This window comes from Leopardus geoffroyi, chromosome D2 (genome assembly GCF_018350155.1).
Source record: "Leopardus geoffroyi isolate Oge1 chromosome D2, O.geoffroyi_Oge1_pat1.0, whole genome shotgun sequence".
Classification (NCBI taxonomy): domain Eukaryota; kingdom Metazoa; phylum Chordata; class Mammalia; order Carnivora; family Felidae; genus Leopardus; species Leopardus geoffroyi.
In genome coordinates, this window is record NC_059334.1 from 37,656,112 (window position 1) to 37,675,929 (window position 19,818).

The 19,818-nt window shown below is 45.2% G+C and overlaps 1 protein-coding gene and 1 long non-coding RNA gene across 46 annotated transcripts in view; one reads left to right on the plus strand and one right to left on the minus strand.

The window, feature by feature from the left end:
• KCNMA1 (potassium calcium-activated channel subfamily M alpha 1) overlaps nucleotides 1-19,818 on the minus strand; it is a 729,677-nt gene that overhangs the window by 192,117 nt on the left and 517,742 nt on the right. For all 45 annotated transcript variants that reach the window (XM_045437744.1, XM_045437752.1, XM_045437747.1 and 42 more), the window contains 5 exons: nucleotides 16,066-16,176; nucleotides 13,390-13,495; nucleotides 11,573-11,655; nucleotides 7,987-8,056; nucleotides 1,894-2,049 (listed from right to left, as the gene is read on the minus strand). In XM_045437744.1, the coding sequence (XP_045293700.1) occupies nucleotides 1,894-2,049; nucleotides 7,987-8,056; nucleotides 11,573-11,655; nucleotides 13,390-13,495; nucleotides 16,066-16,176 (526 nt within the window). The remainder of the gene's footprint in view (nucleotides 1-1,893; nucleotides 2,050-7,986; nucleotides 8,057-11,572; nucleotides 11,656-13,389; nucleotides 13,496-16,065; nucleotides 16,177-19,818) is intronic.
• Nucleotides 1,958-19,678, plus strand: LOC123576652. The gene is made up of 2 exons (XR_006701523.1): nucleotides 1,958-2,068; nucleotides 19,358-19,678. It is a non-coding gene; the product is annotated as an uncharacterized LOC123576652 (long non-coding RNA).

Sequence of the window (19,818 nt, forward strand, 5' to 3'; positions counted from 1 at the left end):
TAACACTGAAGAATCAGCGTCACATCCATTTTATTAATTTTCTTGACAGGCAGCTCTAGTTTCCATGCAGGCACCACAAAATCAAAACATACGCATGTCAAGCGCCCCATGTGTGGTAGGGCCCTGCCAAGACCACGTTACGTCAACGTAAGGAAGCAGAGCCCAGGTCTCAGACCTTGTGCCTGGGCCTGTGGGTAATTCCCTGCTGGAGGAAACCACCAGAACTTGGTCGAATGAGCCAGGAGAGCTCTCTTGGTGACAGTCCTCTATCCTGGGGTCTGGGCTCCTTGTGTTGAATGTAAGAGCCGTGGGAGACACAAGGCTACGTCTGGCTTTGGGGCATGCCTCTAAGTCCAGCCACACAGAACTCCCCTGCCAACTCCATTTTGCCTGCATTCAGTTTCATCCAGGCAGGGGAACAGCAGCCTGGATTAAAGAAGCCATTAAAAAAAAAAAAAAAAAAAAAAAAAAGCAATGTCCTTATTTGTGAGCTGGGTCTGAGCCTGGAGATCTGTGGAGTTGATGAGGTCTTTGGGACCATAGTGAGTTGCAGGAATTTTTTGATCAAGGCATCCTTTGCTAAAGTGATTGAAGGGACTCCAAAACAATTTGTTCTTTTATATAAAGTATTATTATCTATAAATTGGCTAAATAATGTAAATTAGGTGGTACAGAGGGTAAGGACCTAGAAAAAAAGCCTTGCTCTAATCACACAGCTATGGATGCCCAGGGTGAACACGCACATGGAGTTGGCCCATCACCTCCAGCCCCGCCCTTCCCACTCATCCCTCTCACTGAGTGCAAGGCTATTTCCTCAACTCCCCCAAATGACTAACACTGGTACCAGACACAGCAGTAATGGCGGCAAAGGGCCAGAGGTCTTACACCTTTGACTGCAGAACTTCGAGCCCCCCTTTGTTGGACCTCCTGGTAACTCACTAATTTCCCACTCCAATCACTACAAATTCAGGAAGGGGAATGAATGTAAGCCCAGATGCTGAGCTAATAGCCACGAATGCCAAGTCAGAAAGGCCCAAACGAGGCAGGTTTTACTGCACTGGTCTGCCTCTTTGATGGTCTAGGCCAGGAACAAACCAAGGATAAGGACTGGTGTTACCATTATCCCACAGTCTCCAAACTCTCTTAGTAGGGGCCTGGACTCTCAACACAGTGTCCTGGAAACTGTCCTGGCCTGGCCTGTGAGGACAGGGTTGGGTCTTTCACTGCCTGGGTTGGTCCAACAGGCAGGGTCCACTTTGGAGGCTCTGGGTGGCTGCCCAGTAAGCTCTGTGGGGTGAGCCGGACGACGAGGAGCATACCCAGACCGCCCGTGTCACAGGGTACAGGGCGCCGCTGCTGAGGGTTCGGTTCATAGATTCACTCTCCATTCAAATAACCATGGCATGTCAGCCCTGCTGGCCTCCTTGATTGTGCAGAAATAAATAAATGAATTATGTTGTTGGGGTTTGGGCTTCAGCACAAACACATGGTCTGCATTTATCCGCACAGTGAGAGGTCCACCAGCCACTTGATGTAAAAGAGCAAAATGATAATTCTTTTCTTTAGGCACTCTGGTGCCATATGGAATGTATATAAATCATATTTTTGTTTTAACAGCGGAGGCTTTGTTGATAGATAAACATGTGGTTTATCTAAAAAAAAGAGAGGATTGTGCTTTGAACAATCATTTAATGGCCGTGGATGTGCCAAATAAAAATAAAAACATAATTTTGAAAGAAGTTGGCCTTGTGCCCAAATCTGTAACAAGGAATTTCTCTTTAACCAAAGTGGTTAAAGCCCGTCGATCTGTTTTGAGTTTAAGCTGTGCTCTCTACTCAACCCCACGACAAACTGAATCCGGGGCTAATGTGCTCTAATAGGACAAGACGTTACCTTTATGAATGACCTCATGGAGAAGAGGTTGGCGAGCATGGTGGAGAGGCCTTGAGCCAGGCAGCTCTGGGCTATGAACCCCAGCTTCAGCTCTGCGAGGCAGATTGCATCATCCCCCTCTTTCCAGTTCCAGCTTGGGATGTTTAGCAGATGCGCCTGTGGAAGCAAAAGCAAGGTATGAGACCTTTCATTCCTAAATGTTCAATTGTTGAAAAGCTCCTCTGGGAAATGCAGCATTGCCCAGCTGCTTAGAAGGCATTCAGACTCATCCTTTCTTTCCCTCTCCTGAGTCTGGTGTTTGGTGTTTTATTTGACTCTCCCATTCAGCAGACTTCAGTCTTCAGTCTTCCCTTTGGATCATTGCTTCTGCACCTCCCAAACCTAGGTCCCCCGCCTCTGGTTTGTCATGTAGCCAAACAAAGTCCAGAGGGAATTTCCTCTTGTGACAGACACATCAGCCTATGCTACTAGGATGTCTGGTTAAATTGTTCATAAATTGGCTCCTCAAACAGACTCAGACTATCAGATGTCTGTGTGTTTTAGATTCCTTTTTTATCTGCAATCCCAATACTCCAGATCAATGGCTCCCAAGGCTGAGTGGGCATCAGAAACACCTGGAGGGTTGATACACATATTGCTGGCCCCTATCCCAGAGTTTCTGAGCCAGTAGGGTACAGGGTGAGGCTGGAGAATTGGCATTTCTAATAAGTTCGAGGTGCCTCTGAGCTGCTGATCTGGGGACCACACTTTGAGAAGCACTGACCTAAATTATCAGGCAACTCACAGTGTAGACATGGTACAATCTCTTGCAGACGGACTGATCCTATTCAACAGTTAGGTCACACCCTGAGATAAGGACCCAGATGTATGCTCATCCAACTAGTTTTAAGTGGCATGAAGTAGAGAGCCAGAGATGATATGTTGGATGAAAGAATCAAGATTCAAAAAGTTCTCCAGGGTTAGAAAAATGGGCAGAAAACCAACCAGAAAAGATTTTAAAGGCCTTAATGTCAAGTACAGCATTTAGGGTAAAAAAAAAAAAAATCAACTGTATAAATTCAAAATGAGAAGACCTAACTTGGCAGCAGAGCTGAAGGGAAAGAAGAAAAAAACTTAAGTGTGTGGGCAACTCAAACCCGAAAAAGAGGCCAACCGTGTGACAGATTACAGAGAAGGCCAATGCTTGCTTGTTAGAAATGGTCTCCAGATCAAGGGAAATGAATGTTTCCTTCTGTTGTGAACTGGTCAGGCTACTCCAGAATACTTGATCCAGTTGTAACAGTCAGATTTAAAGAGGGAAACTGATAAACTGAATAACTTCCAGAGAAAAATGACAAGCACAAGGAGAGGTGGGGGTTCTGGAAAACATTTTTGGAGAAACAGTTAAGACAGCCATCCGTATTTGGCTGGAAGAAGGGCCACGCCTTCAGGGAGACAAGATGGTTGCCTCCAAATACCACAGGTGCTGCCATGACGTAGAGAGATTAGGCTTGTCTTGCTTCGTTCCATGGGCCAGAATTAGGACTGACTGATGTATATTATAAGAAAGAAGATTTTTGACTTGTTTTATAAAGGAACTTTCTACAGATCTAATGTGTCTAACAAATGGAGAAAGCTACCTCCAAAAATGCAAGGTCTTTGTCCCCAAAACTCAGTAAGTGTTTTTCCAAGTCACAATGGAAAGACCTCTTGTTTTGCATGGGAGGCTGAAGCAGAGAGCCCTGCTAGGTTCCTGCTGATGCCAAGACTTCGTGGCCCAGAAATTACTATTTCTCTCCATGGAGCAGCAAACACAAGGAACCCCCTGGAGGTTTCCCTTCACTGTCAGGACAACAGACTACAGTTGTACCTACTAGAAGAGATGAAAGACGCCATTGTAGACACAAACAGCAAGTCCAATGGCTCTTTGCTCTGCTTTTAGAAATACCACTCTTGTGAAATTCCTTCCTGCAAAGTCCTGTGACAGTCTCACAGTCCTAATCCAGCAGTGACTCCTGGGAGAGAAGACTATAATCCTTAATGAGAGCATGGTTAAAAATGTCTGGTGTGTGGGCCATCGCGGATGGGAATTTCTGTCAAGCTGAGTGTCAGAGACATTCTCCCATAGGCTTGATTCCAGCGAGTAGCCTTGCCCTTTACCCTGTTTTCCTCCCTACTCTTCACTGGCTTATGAAGGCCATAGAGAATACTGACACCACAGAGAATACCTCAGTCTCAGTGGAGAAATCCTCATTTGCATTCACATCATCTGAGGACAAATGAGATCTACGTAATGAACAAGTAAATCATCAAGTGTGAAAGGAGATTCGAAGGACACATACCCGTCATGGCACCTTCAAACAAACAAACAAACAAACTTTTTCCACAGAGTCTCTCATATCCCCATGTGCCTGGTTTCTGCAGGTATGGAAGTCCAGGTTTTGGGGCCTTGGGTCCCCCATGTCCCCATCTGGTTTGAGTTCCTTAGATAGATTTTACACGTTATTACACAGGAAAGTCAAGTTTGTTTCATTTCTCAGGCTTCCATATGGCCTCCTTTTATTGGCCATCATAACGTCCCCAATTGTGGAACATGGAGCAGGGAGGGATATACCAAAGGCTGGGAGGGACATGCATATGCATGAAATGAAGAGAGGAAATTTCTCCAGAGTTCCCCTGGCAACTCTGTCCTTCATATGAGGGACATTCAGGTCTAGTGGAAAATGCCAGCATTATTGCACAGAAGTCTAGAGGCAAATCCTCTGTGACCTGGAGAATGAAGCCTGATAGAGCTGGCCTAGCAGGACCAGGGTCTCCCTCTGATCAGCCACTGAACCATTCCTCATCTCAAGAAGAAGGAACGTGAAAATGTGAGGACATATAATAACGGGAAACCAGGAGAGATTAATTCCAGTCCTAGTTCCAGCTCTCCCTGCACACACAACTTTGGGGAAGCCACCGTAAGGAACAAAGAAGGTCATTTCAGAGAAAACACTTTAACACTACTACCTAAGTGTGTAAGGGTTGTTAGTGAGGAAGCGCAAAGAACTTGCATCTCCTTTGGGCCACTGGGACTTGGCTTCCAGGTCCCAGGCAAAGACCTCTTTTTCTAGAAGCTGTTTGAAAAATAAAAAAAATCCATTAACAGCTAAGTCATCAGAAGTGACACTTTTCTAAGATATCACAAACTGTTCTTTCCTTGAAAAGCATCAAGACATTTACACTCAAATCAAAAATGTCCTGTACCGTCTTTCTGTGTTCAGAGATGGCTAGGCCGAGTGTTTCTCTCCATGAATTCAGATCCACTTTAGGGAACATCAGTCTTTCATTAAGGCCTACTGTGAGGAACCACAGTTTGGTTCAGTGGGGTGTGGCTCTATTTAAAGAGAAGGTGGCAGTTGGCAGTTCTGATGTGATCTCACTGCCTGCCAAGTGACCATGAGTTGTATCTATCAGAGCTTCTCTGTCTGAGACACAGTTTAGACTCCCCATCTGAGGTCACACTGGGATGCTAACATGCACAGATGGTCAGATGAGAACTAAACGCGATAATGGATGTCAAGCTTTTTTAAAACCATAAAATAGGACATGAGTGTCTGAGATTACTATGATGACAAACTCAGGACCAGTTTTACATGCAGAAAGAAAGTACGCAGCTTCCCTACATCCCTGGAATTCCAGCATCATTAGGGCGCAGGGAATTAAAATTCTTTATATTTTAAGTCCAGTATCCAATTACGGAATTAATTATCACTTGAAACACGTTCAATGTAACTTAAGTTTACATACACATACCAGGTTCTTCCAAGAAAGAGTGTTTTAATGGGTGGACATCTTTGGGCATTTAGGCATGGGTGAAGAGAAAGTACAGAGAGAGGAAGAAAAATACTATTATAAGGTAATGGGAAGAAAAACATATTAAAGGTTAGGGGGAAGGATCTCATGGAACAGCACAATTATAAAGCAGGGTGACAAATGTCTACTTGCAATTCCATGAGGAACAGCATGACAGTCACCGGTGGACATGCTGCTTTCTCTAGAAGAGAGAAATGAAATGAGAGAGAAAAATACCCTGTGTCAAGGTCACTCTGTTCCTTGTACCCTTACTAATCCTACAGGGGCAAAGTCTCATATGTGATTTTGCCTTACTCTGAAACCCAAATAGATTGGGGTGGTTCTAAATAAAATGTGTGGGGTATTTATTTATTTATTTGTTTGTTTATTTATTTGGAATGGGGAGAGGAGCGAAGTGGGGGGGAGAGAGAATCTGATGTGTGGAGCCTGATGCCAGGCTCAATCCCACGACCCTGAGCCAAAATCAAGAGTCAGACGCTTAATCGACTGAGACACCCAGGTGCCCCCAAAATGTGTTTTAAGCAAATAATCATGGATCAGTTGATGCCATTCATCCTTATTTCTGAATAATTACAATGAAGCAGTTTGTAAAAGTCATTCAGCTTGCTACGGTCACATGAGTACTGCCCAGGTACCATCTGGATCCTAGGTCCGTTGAGCTACTTTGCTACTTTGAGCTTGACATGAATCGCATCGCTGAAATCCTCCTTAATTTCTTGAAGATGCTGAATCAGCACTCATTGGAAGGAGAGAAAAAAAGGAACCGACATCCCTTTCTAAACATATAACATTAATTTTCCTATTCAATCTAAATTCAGCCAAAAATCTAAACAACAGCTTAGAACACTCTCACACTAAATGAAATTTCATATCATAAATGAAAGAAGAGTTTATTGCCTTAGGAGCTGTCACCAGCCACAGCCTGGCTAATAAAATTTACCTCTACCTACAGGGGCTGCTGTCAATAAAAACTTCTCTGGCCTAATCCTTGTGAGTTACCAATATCTTACTTTATCTCTTCAATGTCCTTGGGTTTTCCCAAGACAAACAGGACAATGTGACCTTGGGTGCTCATCACCAAGCCCCACTGGCTGGAACGCAACACGTTCTACAGTGGAACCACCTGCCGAGGGTTGGGCAGTGGGCAGCAGACCCAAGTGGTAGGCCGGTCACCGACAGCAGGCTCCACTCAGCAATGGCCTCTGATGAGCCTCCACACAGCAAAATGGGACAGCACTTGCCAGCAATTAAGAAATAATGGCATGGCACTGGTGCACTTGGCAGAATAGGGTCTTCTCTGGGTCACCTGACTGCCTATTTCGTAGGGAATATGGCCTATAAGATGGGACACGCACTCACTCATAACCCAGCAGGGAGTTATTCTGTTCAGACAGGACACCTGGTTCCAGGTACTGAGCCTCCAGTTTCTAAGCCTCATTACGGGCATAACCAGTTCCATATCGAACAGAGAAAGGTGCCACCTTCCCTCCCCCAAAGCTGTTTTCCTGGGAATTTAACGACAAGCCGGGTGAAGGATCAGTGCCTTTGAATGAGACACTGGGAAGAAATCACAAGGGAAACAACATAGACTCCGTTTGTTTTCTTTCCGGTCCCCCTGTAAACTAAAACACTAGGAAAATTCCTTTATGTTTAATCTCTGGAGAGCAGCTATGTTCCCGAATTCAACAATGCCAGTTCTCATCTTGAGGGTGAGAATGCCAGATTCCACAGTCTCCACCCAGCATGTGATCTGTTCTTCCAGGTCACATGGTGCCAGGTAGAAAAGTCCTATCACTTGCCCGGGACACTCTCTACACCTTGACTGCGAAGCCCCTGAGGGTACAACATAGGACTCCCCATGGGGGGTTAGGGAGGTCAAGGTAGCGTGTTGACCACCTGGTAGGTAGTCAGTAAATACCGAATGAAGAAATGCGTGCAGCACATGAAAGTGGGAGTTGTTGAAATGGGATCTAAGATTGCATCAATGTTCTGAACCTGGGGGCCTAATAGATGCTTCCTATTGGAAACATGAAGGAACACATGCTTCCTTTCAGTGACCAACTGTAAACAAGGTGTTTGCACTGCAAAAAAGTCCCAGGGAGGTTTTTACCCACCACCCCCTTTTCCAGGGCTTTGGATTGTAGCAGCATGTGTGTGCATATGTGTGCACGTGTGTGCATACGTGTGTGTGTGTGCACGCATGTGTAGCTGGACGCACATGTGCATATTTGAGCCTGGGCTAGGCTCTCGCTGACCTACCTTGTTGTGATACTGCAGCATCTGAGTGATGATTCTTATCTTCGGGTGGTAGTTCTTTATGGAGATTACTCTGAAAAAGAAAGAACCAGAGTTGAGGCAGGATCTGCCTAACCCTTGGAGTCTGATGGGAACATTGATTTGATTACACCCAAATGGAGTGAATGTGGGGCCAGCAGCCAGGCCCATCCAGAGAGCTTGAGGCACAGGGCCAAGTTAAACTGTGTGTCCACTGCTGTACCCCATGGTGGTGTGAAAAAGAAATCACAAAACGGCCACAGACTGTGTCCTGGGCATAGAAGAAGAAAGCAGTCCTGTGGTGCCTTGGTGTTGGCATGTGAGTATGTGTGCACTGGGGTGGGGGCTCTGGAGCAGGGGTCGTGGGCTAGGCGTCTAAATAAAGGAAGCTCAACTCATGGAGCCAACTCATGGGGCTGACGGCTTACAATCTCACATACCCTAGGGACGAGCCTAGAAACCGTTTGCTCTGAGTCCAATTCTCTAAGTTAACTTGAGACAACGATGACAAATCAAACAAGCAGTCTGACAAATGATGCTAATTGTCACACACACATGGCCACTCACAAAAATGATTTCTGAGCCGGGCTCTTAAGACAGGATCAATGACTCAGCTTTCGATAGATACTGGTGTCTAAATGACAACTTTAATGCTGGTTGGCGATAAGTACCGAGGCCTGGCAGGGGTCACAGTCTGATAGAAAATCGCCCGGCTCAAACTGCCTTCAGTCCATGCTCTCTATGGACCACTGCCCGTCCCCTCCCCCAACCCTCGCTTCTGCTCCCTGACACAGTCACTGGGCTACAGGTGGAAGAAGAGAAACACCTGGATTCCAGTCCCAGTCTTGTACGAAGGAACTAGGTGACCTTCAGGAAATCCCTGGGCTCTTTGTGACTGTTTCCTCATCTGGACATTGGGGGCAACAGTACCTGCTTTATTTATTTCACAGGTTCTGGTATGAGCAGCAAATGAAAGACCAGATGTGGAAATGCTTTGAAATCATTAAAAGCTCTCTCCACGTGTAAGTTATGGTTTTTGTCATTACCGACTCTGTCAGAGGTGACATTATACATTTCCTTCGTGACAAGGAAGGAATGGAATTCCACAGAAAGGCCCACCTCCCAAGCCTACTCAGAAATGCAAGTGCGTTTATTGTGACCACCCTCACAAACTTCACACCAAGAAACTGCTCTGTGCTCCATGCCTTTTTTGTGCAAAAATGGAGAGAAGGCAGCCAGGGAGCCATTTCGGCTGAAAAGCTACAACTTGTGAATTTAGGAAATGGATCACTCGTAAGCTTCTGCCTGCACAAATTCATCCTGGGCTTTTGCACTTGAAGGAATTCATTTTATTTTTGAAGAAGTGTTGTGTTGGCTCATGCTTAATAACTCAAGGACTTTGAGCCTCAGTCAGCCCTCAGAATTCTGCTCATAGCATCAGCCAGTTTTTCTGCATTAGCTCATTTCAAATGGATCTTTGACATTTTAATTTCAAAAGGGGCAGACTGGTCTCATTAAACTAAGGAGAAAGGAGGATTATACAAATAAGGGAAAGACAGAGCCCATTTTTAACCCTGAGTTTCCTGTTCCCTTTTGCTGCCTGCGCCTTAGTTCTGATTCTGGTTAATGAATGGCATCATTAAACTTATGATGGTAACTTTGTTCGGTAAGTTTTATGTCTTGGCATCATGCCAATCACCCTGATAACTTACATGTCTTCATATTAGCCCTACCGCACTTAAGTAAAATACTGCGATTAAGAGAATTGCCCGTTTCAAAGCTATTATTCATTTCAATTATTCACTTTTGGGGGGGAAAAAAGCCCTAGCCCTAAACTCCTCTGGGGGGATCAAAACATTAAGCTTTATCTTCTTTTGTTTTTTATGCTTGCAAATCTGAAGATAATGAAGCCTAGTTCCTTAAAAGGGACATTTTTATCATTTCAAATGACACAAAAACGCGGGGAAGGATGGAAATCCTAGTTCAAGGAAAGGCTCACTGAAGCACTCTCTGCTAAGCTGTTGTAGTCACTTTCCAGCTGTGACTAGTGGGCGGACCAAGGTGTGGACACATGTCCCCATTCCATCATCTCCCCGTAGGCTGGCAAGTCCCACGCTTACAAGAGTTCATGCATCAACTTCCTTAAAACAACTGCACTGAGCATATTGCCAAAGAGAAGCGGGAGGAAAGAGAACACTGTGCCAGCTGTCGCTTGCCAGACACAAGGTCCAGATGCTGAGGGAAAGACACGATCATCCCAAATGCACTGGAGGAGCTCCCCCAACTCAGCGATGGGAGAGCTCATGTCACTTGGGGGCCACTGATGAGAAACGAAGGAAGGGCAATGGGAGCCTGGTGAGGAAGCAGCTCCCTAAGCCCTCACCCCAGGTAAATTCCCAGGACATGGTGGCAAACCAGGATGTGGGGAGAGGGCGGTCTGTCTGGACCAAAGGACGGCTGCTCACAATTAGGCAAGCGTTCTTGGGAATGTAGTGGGAGTGAGATGCCTTCTCTTTGCTCTCTTCTCCGGAAGTGTCTCTTTATGATTCCCTCCCAGTTCTCTTTACTCTGCAATGTACATGGGAGGAGAGAAGAATCCTAAGGGGCTTTAACTCTCTGGAGCCAAATATCTTAACTCGTCCATCATTTTGTTGTCACAGAACAGTGTTCTTCTGAAATGCAAAAAGAATAAGGAGTGGGGAGTCGGCAGGGAAGGGCCTTCTATGGGCCTCGCCCGTTCCCAGGGAGGGCACTGAGCCATGTTTTCCAGAGTGTGCCCACACCCACCCAAAGGTGTTCTGTAAGAAAGGGGGCATTGGAGTTAAATGGGTTTGATACGTTCTCTGTAGAACATTCTCTTAGAAATTCATATTAGTGTTAAAAGCACTGAGAAGGCTCTCAGTAAAGACACGATTTCATTTTGGAAAACTGGTTGAAACAAAAGCTCATCAGTCGACAAACTCCTCTTTGTGGGGCTATTAATCAACATGCTACAGACAAGCTCGAAAAGCTCTAACATGGAGCTTCTCAAGCTTGGCACTAGACATTTTGGGCCAGATACTTCTCTGCTGTGGGTAACTGTCTTGCGCACTGTAGGATGTTGAACAGCATCCCTGGCCTCTACCCGCCCCCTTGATGTGAGCAGCATCCCCTAGTTATGACAACCAAGAACATCTCCAGATACTTCTAAATTTCCTCTGAGGGACAAAATCACCCATAGTTAAGACATCCCAGGTCCACTCTCCCTTAGGGAACATGGTACCCTACTTCAGGCCTGTACCCATGTAAATCTATCTTTCCTTTCCCAGTCCTGTCCAAAATATCTCAATCCCAAAACCAGTTGTGAGCCCCAGGGCTCCCATTCGCCAAGGATAAGCTTGTCTTGTGTCATCGCCCTCCACAGCCACCAGTGGCTCAGCTCCCCCCACACCTATGCTTGTGGCAAGGTGTAGGGTGTCTTATGGGGGAAAGAAGGTCCCACAGAGATGGTGCTCTGCAGACAACCCCAAAGTGCAGCCAATGGGCTGCAGAGTGCCAAGCCCAGAGCCTTCCCCGGCCTCCCCGGCGTTACCTCATGATGTTGGAGGCGTCTTCAGCATCAGGGTCAGCGCAGTACTTATTGGCAAGGATTAGGCACGCATCTGCTGACTCTATCTAAGACACCAAAAGGAAGATCACAGAACACAAACATATAAATAGCCATGCTTGGTTTGCAATCTTTCTCTGTTGACAGCTTTTGGGGAACCTGGTAGTTTCCAAGGAAAGAAAAAAAATAATCCTGGGAGATTATCTTTTTTTTTTCTTGTCAAAAGTATAGGCTGCAAATTCTTATTATGGTATAAACATTTCATCTTGTTGCCATTAGAGGGTACGACATGTACCTTGGTAATTATACTTTTCATTTTGCACAGTCACTTAGGTATAATCTTTCCAGATTTCTTCACATAACAATTAATTAAGGCTTTCAGTCCCCCTCCCTGCCTCCTTTCCCAACCAACGGATCTACACCATCATCCTAATTTTTCCAGTTGGGAAATGGCATTAGGCAGACTAAACCCCTCCTCTCAGGTTACCAAGTTAACCGAGTAGTTGGGGATTCAGAAATTGAGACTCCAAAGTCCTTCATCTGATCTTGTTCACATCTTAACTGTGGCATAGAAGGCAATAAGAGCCCTAAATCAGATAACAGCTCGGTATCGTTTAGTACCGAATTAGCATTCAGATACTCAAAAGACAACACATCCATGTGTATGAAATGATGTGTTCCAGATGACCTCAAAACCTACCGACTTATCTAAACATGAGCCAAAAAAAGATTGATTCCTTTGAGGGAATGATGAGTTATGCTAATAATTGCTTGCATCTAAATTAGGTCCTTGAACAGTAACTATTTTCTCCAAGTTCTCATTAGATTTCACATTAAGTCATAACTTGGATCCTGTCTGGATAATATTAAGATTAACTGGACTCTATAAGCATAAGAATTCTCGTGCTGGCTCAGGTCTGCAATCCGTCCTCCCTGGTTTGTTGTACTTAACAGACCATCCCTGCATTTGGTGGGGGGCCACGGTTTCCTCCATGGTATGTCACAAATTGTCTCTAGTTTTCTTTAATAACCCAAAGAATTTACCCAAATCCTTCTGGCTTATTCATGTTTGCCAATTACATGATTTACTAAATTATGTTGGGACCACAGTGAGCATTTAGATGTCAGTGGATTCACAATATTAATCTATACCCACTGCCATGCAAATATCGAATGTGCTCACAAAACCGATACAAAACGAGCAAAGTACCAGATGTCACTTTGCTATAGCCCTTTCCTTTATAAACCTCAGGTCTGCTTTATAAGAAGATTCTAAGTTAGCAGATTTGGGAATGAAAGATTAGCCTATCACTAAGTGATATCAGATATCTGCATGTTTAGTGTTTCACTTTTAGTCTTTAGTGGGGGCCAAAAAAAAGGAAGCTCAAAATGTTTTATGGCCTGGTCACATTTTATTTATACTTTACCCTTCATGTTCCTCTCCAATGTAAATAATAGATTTCAGAGCTACTTTGAGTCTAATTTCAGTATTTAACATGGGAATTACTTTATTATCATGTTGTATATGAGTCTACTGAGTCCAGACAACTAGTCTGCTTCCTTGAGGAGTGTGGATATTGAGGGAACTAATTTTACGACTATTTCAAGTGAAAGAAGGCAGGTGCCAGAGAACAAAGCCCTGGGGCCAGTGGAAGGGTGATGTCAAGGCTGGTGGCGTACTGACTTATGGCATTAGGGGAATGGGGGTGACTCTTGGCCATCCTGGGAGGCATATGCCCTCACCACAGAGTCAGTCCCCCTCTCAGATGGAGTAAAAGCAGAAGTCACCTCTTCCTTCTTACCTTGACTCTTGCAAGATCATGTGGATTGAGGACTGAACCCTGATAAAATTCCACCTGAGTAAAATGTCGTTTGAACAGAGCTTCTAGCTCCAGGTTAGGGGAAATGCTGGCAGGGAGAGAAGAAACAGCCATTAATATAACAGACTTGGGTATTTCTGCCTCCATGGCCTCCTTTCTCTCTGACTTCCAAAAAGAAAGCCCTAGGAAAAGGCTTTCACTTTCAAAGCAGCCCCGTTTCTTGCAGAAATGAAAGGGTCACACTCAAGAGGAGTAAAACCCCAGCCCACTGAAAACCCAAACCAGTACCAAGGTAAAATGAAGCAGTTCACAATCTTCACAGAGTCTGAGGCCTATGGGGCAAAATGTCTTTCATTTTGTTATGAATGGAATCGCTATTCTACGAATAGAGAGACCGAGCTGTGAGCTCAGAGATTAGTCAAAGGTGCCCCTGGCAGAGCCTACTGCTCTTCCTTCCCTCAAAGCCTCTTCCTTGCTTCTCAGCCCTATGGACTTCTCATCTCCTGGGGCCTGGATCAAAACATGTCACCTCCGAGCAGCCACAGACAGATTGAATTTACTCTTGGTACTGTTCTTGGTTCACACATGTGTACGCTATTCGTCATTCTTAGTGTGAGCCATACAGATACCTTTCCTATTGGAGGACAAGGACTAAAGCACTGATTGACCTATTCATTCATTTATTACTTCTGCAAAGATGAAAAATATCTGTTCTCTATAAAGTACTATGCTAGATGGCAGATGATATTTCGTTTGAACCTTCTAGGTACCAAGACCTGTGTTGGTCAATGCTTGCCTAACATTCATTAAATACTTAGTAAGAGTTGTTCATGTTTTTGAGCATTTACTATGTGGCAGATACCATTCTAAGCACTTGACAAGTATTAACTCATTTAAACCTCAAAACAACCCTGGAGGAAGGGATGTTATTAACCCAAAGTTTCAAGAGGTTAATTAACTGGGCCGTCTATGACAACACTGACACTGAGAGATGCTGGGGACGTGGAGTGAATCCCAGCAAGTGAGGCATTAGCAGCCAGCTTGTTGGTTCAGACTCAAGTAGTGGATGAGAAACAGGTGCCTGTGCAAATCCAACCAGTCTTCGAGATCCATTACTGGTCTCACCCCTCTCAGAAAGTCTGCCTGGTCATGTAAGAAGTGGTGGTCTCTCCCTGATGCAAATGCCCCATGTGATTCTGCCATTTGACTAAACTGACCTCAGGGAGTGAATATAGCCTGGATGTTGAGCTCTAGCTGTTGCACACATGCTCATCTTGAAATGCCCAATGAGGGCAGGACCTACACACTATACTTCTCTTGAACCTTCCATAGTGCTCAGCAGAGGATGGGCCCCTCAGCTGGTAATGAGAGGCTAAAGCGCTGAATTGATCTGTGGGTTCTGCTCCTGTGTTCATAGCCTGGCTGGTCTTTTCAGAACTTGGAGAATTCAGTGCTGAGAAGAAAAAAATGCTGGTGTGCTCAAACATGGCAGCCAGTTTGGTATTCTGTGAACAACTGTCAAAAGGAAGGAGACGTACAGAACAGAAGCTTATAGGAAAGTCAACTTCTGTGGGATCTCAGAGCAGGATTGAGTTGTGGGCTGTCAACCCCCTATGGAGCTAGCACCACACATGAGCTTTGTCTCTTGGTAAATTGGGGCTAGTGCTGGCCCTATGATGTCCCATTTCCATCAGAAAAGAAAACAGTGCCACTCACATCAACATGCCCGAGTCCCAGAACCCTCTATCCCTGTGGCTGACTACCTTTTACCTAAATGGGGGTCAGATGAAGCTTAAAACCCCAACAACATTGAGCAGAAGGAGATCTCTTACCTTTCTTCCACTGCACAACAAACATGATAAGACCCACCTTCTATGTTGCTTATCTAGCCAAATATATTTTATCTTTCATAATACTAGCTAACATTTATTGAACGCTTGCTGTGTGCCTGATTCATTCTTGACATGGCTTACTTCTTTTCATTCTCTCTACAGCCCAAGAAAGGAGATCAAAACCATTGTGATCTCCTTATCTACTGAATGTAAAAACTGAGGCCCAGGGAGGTTAAGTAACTTACTCAGGGAGTAACTGATTGAGTCAAGATTCACATGGAGCACTCTGAGTTCACAGCATGTACTTTTACTCCCTGTGTTGATTAAAGAAGAGAACTTATGCACGGGGAGTAGCACAGTGTCCTACAGCAGAGGTTTCCAGAAATGGGAATTATTGTTGCAACTGTTTCCATTACATTATACCCTGCTTCCTCTTATGTCTGTGTCTTTCCTGGCCACTATGTCCCTCCTGCACTTGTAAAGAATCCACACGAGACAGCTAATCTTCCACACCAGACACTGTGGACACACCTGGATCAAAGAGATTCAGACAGCTGATGGGACGGTAATGACGTATCTGACCCATAATGAACTTCACTGTTATTTGCCAGAGTTGCTCCACAGAGGCAGGTGGTGTTCTCACCACTGAACTAATGTTCCCTTTCCATTGGTTCCAGATTGTCCTCTCTAAGAAGGCCACATGGCTGATTCAACTCTGCACTACCCTCCAACACTGCCCCCATACCACCACTCCACAGATATTCAGTGAGCCCTCCTCAGGAAGCCTGGTTGAGTGGAGGGTCTTGAAACAGCAGGGGCCCCTTACTTGTGAAGAAAGACAATCTCCACGTTGACATCATCCCGGTCCTTGTGCAGGAAGTCCTTCAGGAAGTTGGAAACACTCTCCAGAGTGATGTGTCCACAGACCACAATGTGCCTGAACAGGAGAAGCCAGTTAGATGGGGCCAACCCAGCGAGGACCCAGCACCCACCCCAGGCAAGACAGAGGAAGCGCACAGCTGCGGGGAAGCATTCTTCTCCTCACGAGGCCTCAATTAAAGCCCAGCTCCCATCCCCAGAGGGCTGTGAGGCAAAGCAGCGGTGCTGGCAGGTGTTCAGAGACTCCGAGACAGAAAAGGCATATGGCTTCTCACCTGATGCTGCACAAAATCCTATTAAAAGCCCAACCGTTTGGCCAAGTGGTTTTATGCCTTTAACAATAAGTGACATTATGCGTGCGCTTAAATGCTGCATTATCAAGTCCCTTGCAGATTCAGATCTTTCCCTTTCTGCCCACAAAGCGTCCTCCTGAGAGATTTACCGAATGGGTCTTGGTTTATGACATAGAGCTTATCAGGTAATGAGATAACAAATCTTGCTGAAACGATGATTTTGTGTGTAAGAAAGCGGACTTTTATCAGGGTGGCTAATGTGCGGCTTGACACGTTATGGGCTCTGCTGGCCATAAGCAGTAAAAAGGAAATTTTGCATTTTTCCGCCATAACTCCTCCGACAATGGGGGCATGTAACACTTTACAGTAAGTGAGCATTACTCAGGGCTAAATGGGGATGGGACGCCTATGGAATCGGAGATCAGCAGCAGGCTGTCCATCCCCAGATAGCTACCTCCTCAGGGTGCCTGGGATTTCCATGAGAGCCGAAGGAATTTACTTCAAGATGGGGAGAAGCTAGAAAGGGATGAGGCTGAACTGTTTGCCTTGATCCAGGGAGGTGTGGACTTCTGTTTCTGGAGATGGTGGCTCCCCCTGAGGAGATGAGCCTCTTTTCCAGAACTGCCAGGACAACAGTCCCCCCAATATCTTTGGGCTCCCAGACCAATCTGATGAATCTGAACCAACCTGGCTGTACCATGGCCACTTACATTTGCTATCCAATGCTCAATCAGGAATAAGCACTTCAGTGCACGAGTTAGCCCCATGACCCAAAGCAGGGGCCTCACTGTGGAGATGAAACCTGCTGGCTTCTAATAAGAAGACTGTAAAAAATTAAAAAAAAAAAAATAATAATGGGGCGCCTGGGTGGCGCAGTCGGTTAAGCGTCCGACTTCAGCCAGGTCACGATCTCGCACTCCGTGAGTTCGAGCCCCGCATCGGGCTCTGGGCTGATGGCTCAGAGCCTGGAGCCTGCTTCTGATTCTGTGTCTCCCTCTCTCTCTGCCCCTCCCCCATTCATGCTTTGTCTCTCTCTGTCCCAAAAATAAATAAACGTTGAAAAAAAAATTAAAAAAAAAAAAAAAAAGAAGACTGTAGCAAGGGGCTCAGCCCAGGTCCCTGTGCCTCTCAGGCTGCTAGCGACAGAGGCTGAATCCCTGGCTGGGCTCTGAGGCATGGGTAGGTGGTGAACATCGAAGCATGGTAATTTCGTGGGAAAAAATTTAGAATGGCTAGGTCCCTTGCACCTCGTAATTGCTCTGTGCACATTCCAATAAGGCAGAAAGCTCATTGGCTGGAGGCAGCGCATAATGGGAGGAAGTGATGATCACTTATGCAATGTTCCATTAGATGCCATTACAAGAGCCTGCCCTTTCGTTGTAATTTGGTGCTTGACTAAGTATGTGAGAATAAGGCAGTAAACTCATTGGTGAAAGGATAATGATGCAGAACAAAGAGTAAATCAATAATATGCACAATGCAGTTAATAATATCACCATTATGGACTGTTATTGTTACGGTGCTGCACTTAGTGGCCGGGCAAGCGGAGGCCATCGCAGGGAGGAAAGATTGTCAGTGGCTGCCTCAGAAGAGACATCCCAGCATGATCACTTTATTCTCTAGCAAGTGCCAGCCAGGTACAGGGAGGTCCCTTGGCCACCCATTCCAAATGCCCCAAACCCACATGACTAACTCCCTCCTGAAATACACAGCGTGTGAGACTATAGGATGTAAACAGAACACTTGGGTTATATACGTTTTTATCATGTCATATCTTAAAATATTTCTTGTGACACGTGCATTTATATGGACGAAACAGGCTGCAAATGAATTTGCATGTTTTGCATAAGATCTCTGATTTTGAATTTGCCAAGTGTGTTCAGAAAGGGAGAGAGAAATAGGACCTCCCTCCTGATCTGACATGTGGGGCTGCATGGGGCAATTCTAATGCTTTCTGCCTACAGACGTCTATGATTGAGAATAAGCCCAGCATGAATCCAATGTACGGGCGCCTCCACAGGACAGTTCTGGGTTGGGCCCTTCCTCTCACCTGGATGCGAAAATAAGCCAGATGGGATTCCCTGCTCTGCCCCCAAAGACGTGTGTGATCCTGGGCAAGCTCCTTATCCCTGTTCAATAGATGAGGGAGCTGAGAGGCTAATACCATCCAGCTAGCTTCCCGCCTCAGGCATTGCAAAGCTCAAAGTTCTATACCAGTAGAAGCCTGGTGATTATTCAAAGCTGGACTCAAATCAATGATAGGTCTGGGTAAATGCCTGAACATCCATCCTTCCCATCCTGTACGCAAAGGCCTGAATGAACATCGGCCAGCATTGCCTCTCCCTCTTCTGAAATCATTCATCTCTAGGACAGATGTGCAAGAAGTGGAAGGGAAGGAGATGAGTTCACCCTCTCACCCTTGAATCAAAGGCCCTGCCAGCTGATTTATTCAGCCTTAGAAAGAGTCAGGGTTCTCTCAGTTGAAAATGTGCTGGGTACATATAAAATATATTCCAATGCAATCAATATTATCCCTTAAGCCTTTAATTAGCTTTCACTTCTCTTAAGAAGTAGACAAATGCAGGCAGGAGAGGGGAGAAAAAAAGGATTGACTTTTCTCATTTGATGCTAGCTGTCCAATACCATTCTAGACAATTGAGAATATATATCTTTTAGCTACAGCATGATTTCTGGGGTGGAGAGCAGCCTTTATCAAAAAGGAAGAAAAAAAAATCTTCCTTCAACATAATTGGTATTTTTGCTCAGAAAAAGCGAGATTGATTGAAAGCAGATTGCCTTTTTGCCCAAGGAGAGTTATTAGGTACATTATCATGGCAACCTTGGAGGACCCATATTGTTCCAATCTGTCCTATATCTGATTTGAAGATTTATGACTTCCTCCTTTTGTGCCAATAATCATTTCCCTCCATTTTGTTTTCCATACAGTGGAAGTTATCAAGAAGCCCACATATTGAACATGTTTGAATGCAGTTAGAGTTGATGGATGGGGAGAAGTCGCCTCTCTAACTCAGCATCTGCATTAGAAGATCTGCTCTCACCAGCCTACATCTGAGGAAGCACCAGGGGCCTGCAGGAGTACAAGGGATGGATGGCAAAGAGGGAAATTTATTTTCCAGAAACATTTGCAAGACTTTCAAAAATTCCAGGGACAGTAGTTTGGGGAAAGATGTTATTTCAGGGAGAAGAGAAGCAGAATTTCTTATGTCCTCCGTGATTGAAAATATAATTGAAAATATTCAAGACTGAGAGCAGGGTGTGTCCTCCTTGTACATAGAGTGATGGTTGTTCATGGTGCATGATTTGAAGAATGCCAAAGAGATCCTCATCCAAAACTGTCTCTGCCAGATTCCATGACACCTACAAATCTACCACGTGAGATTCGTACT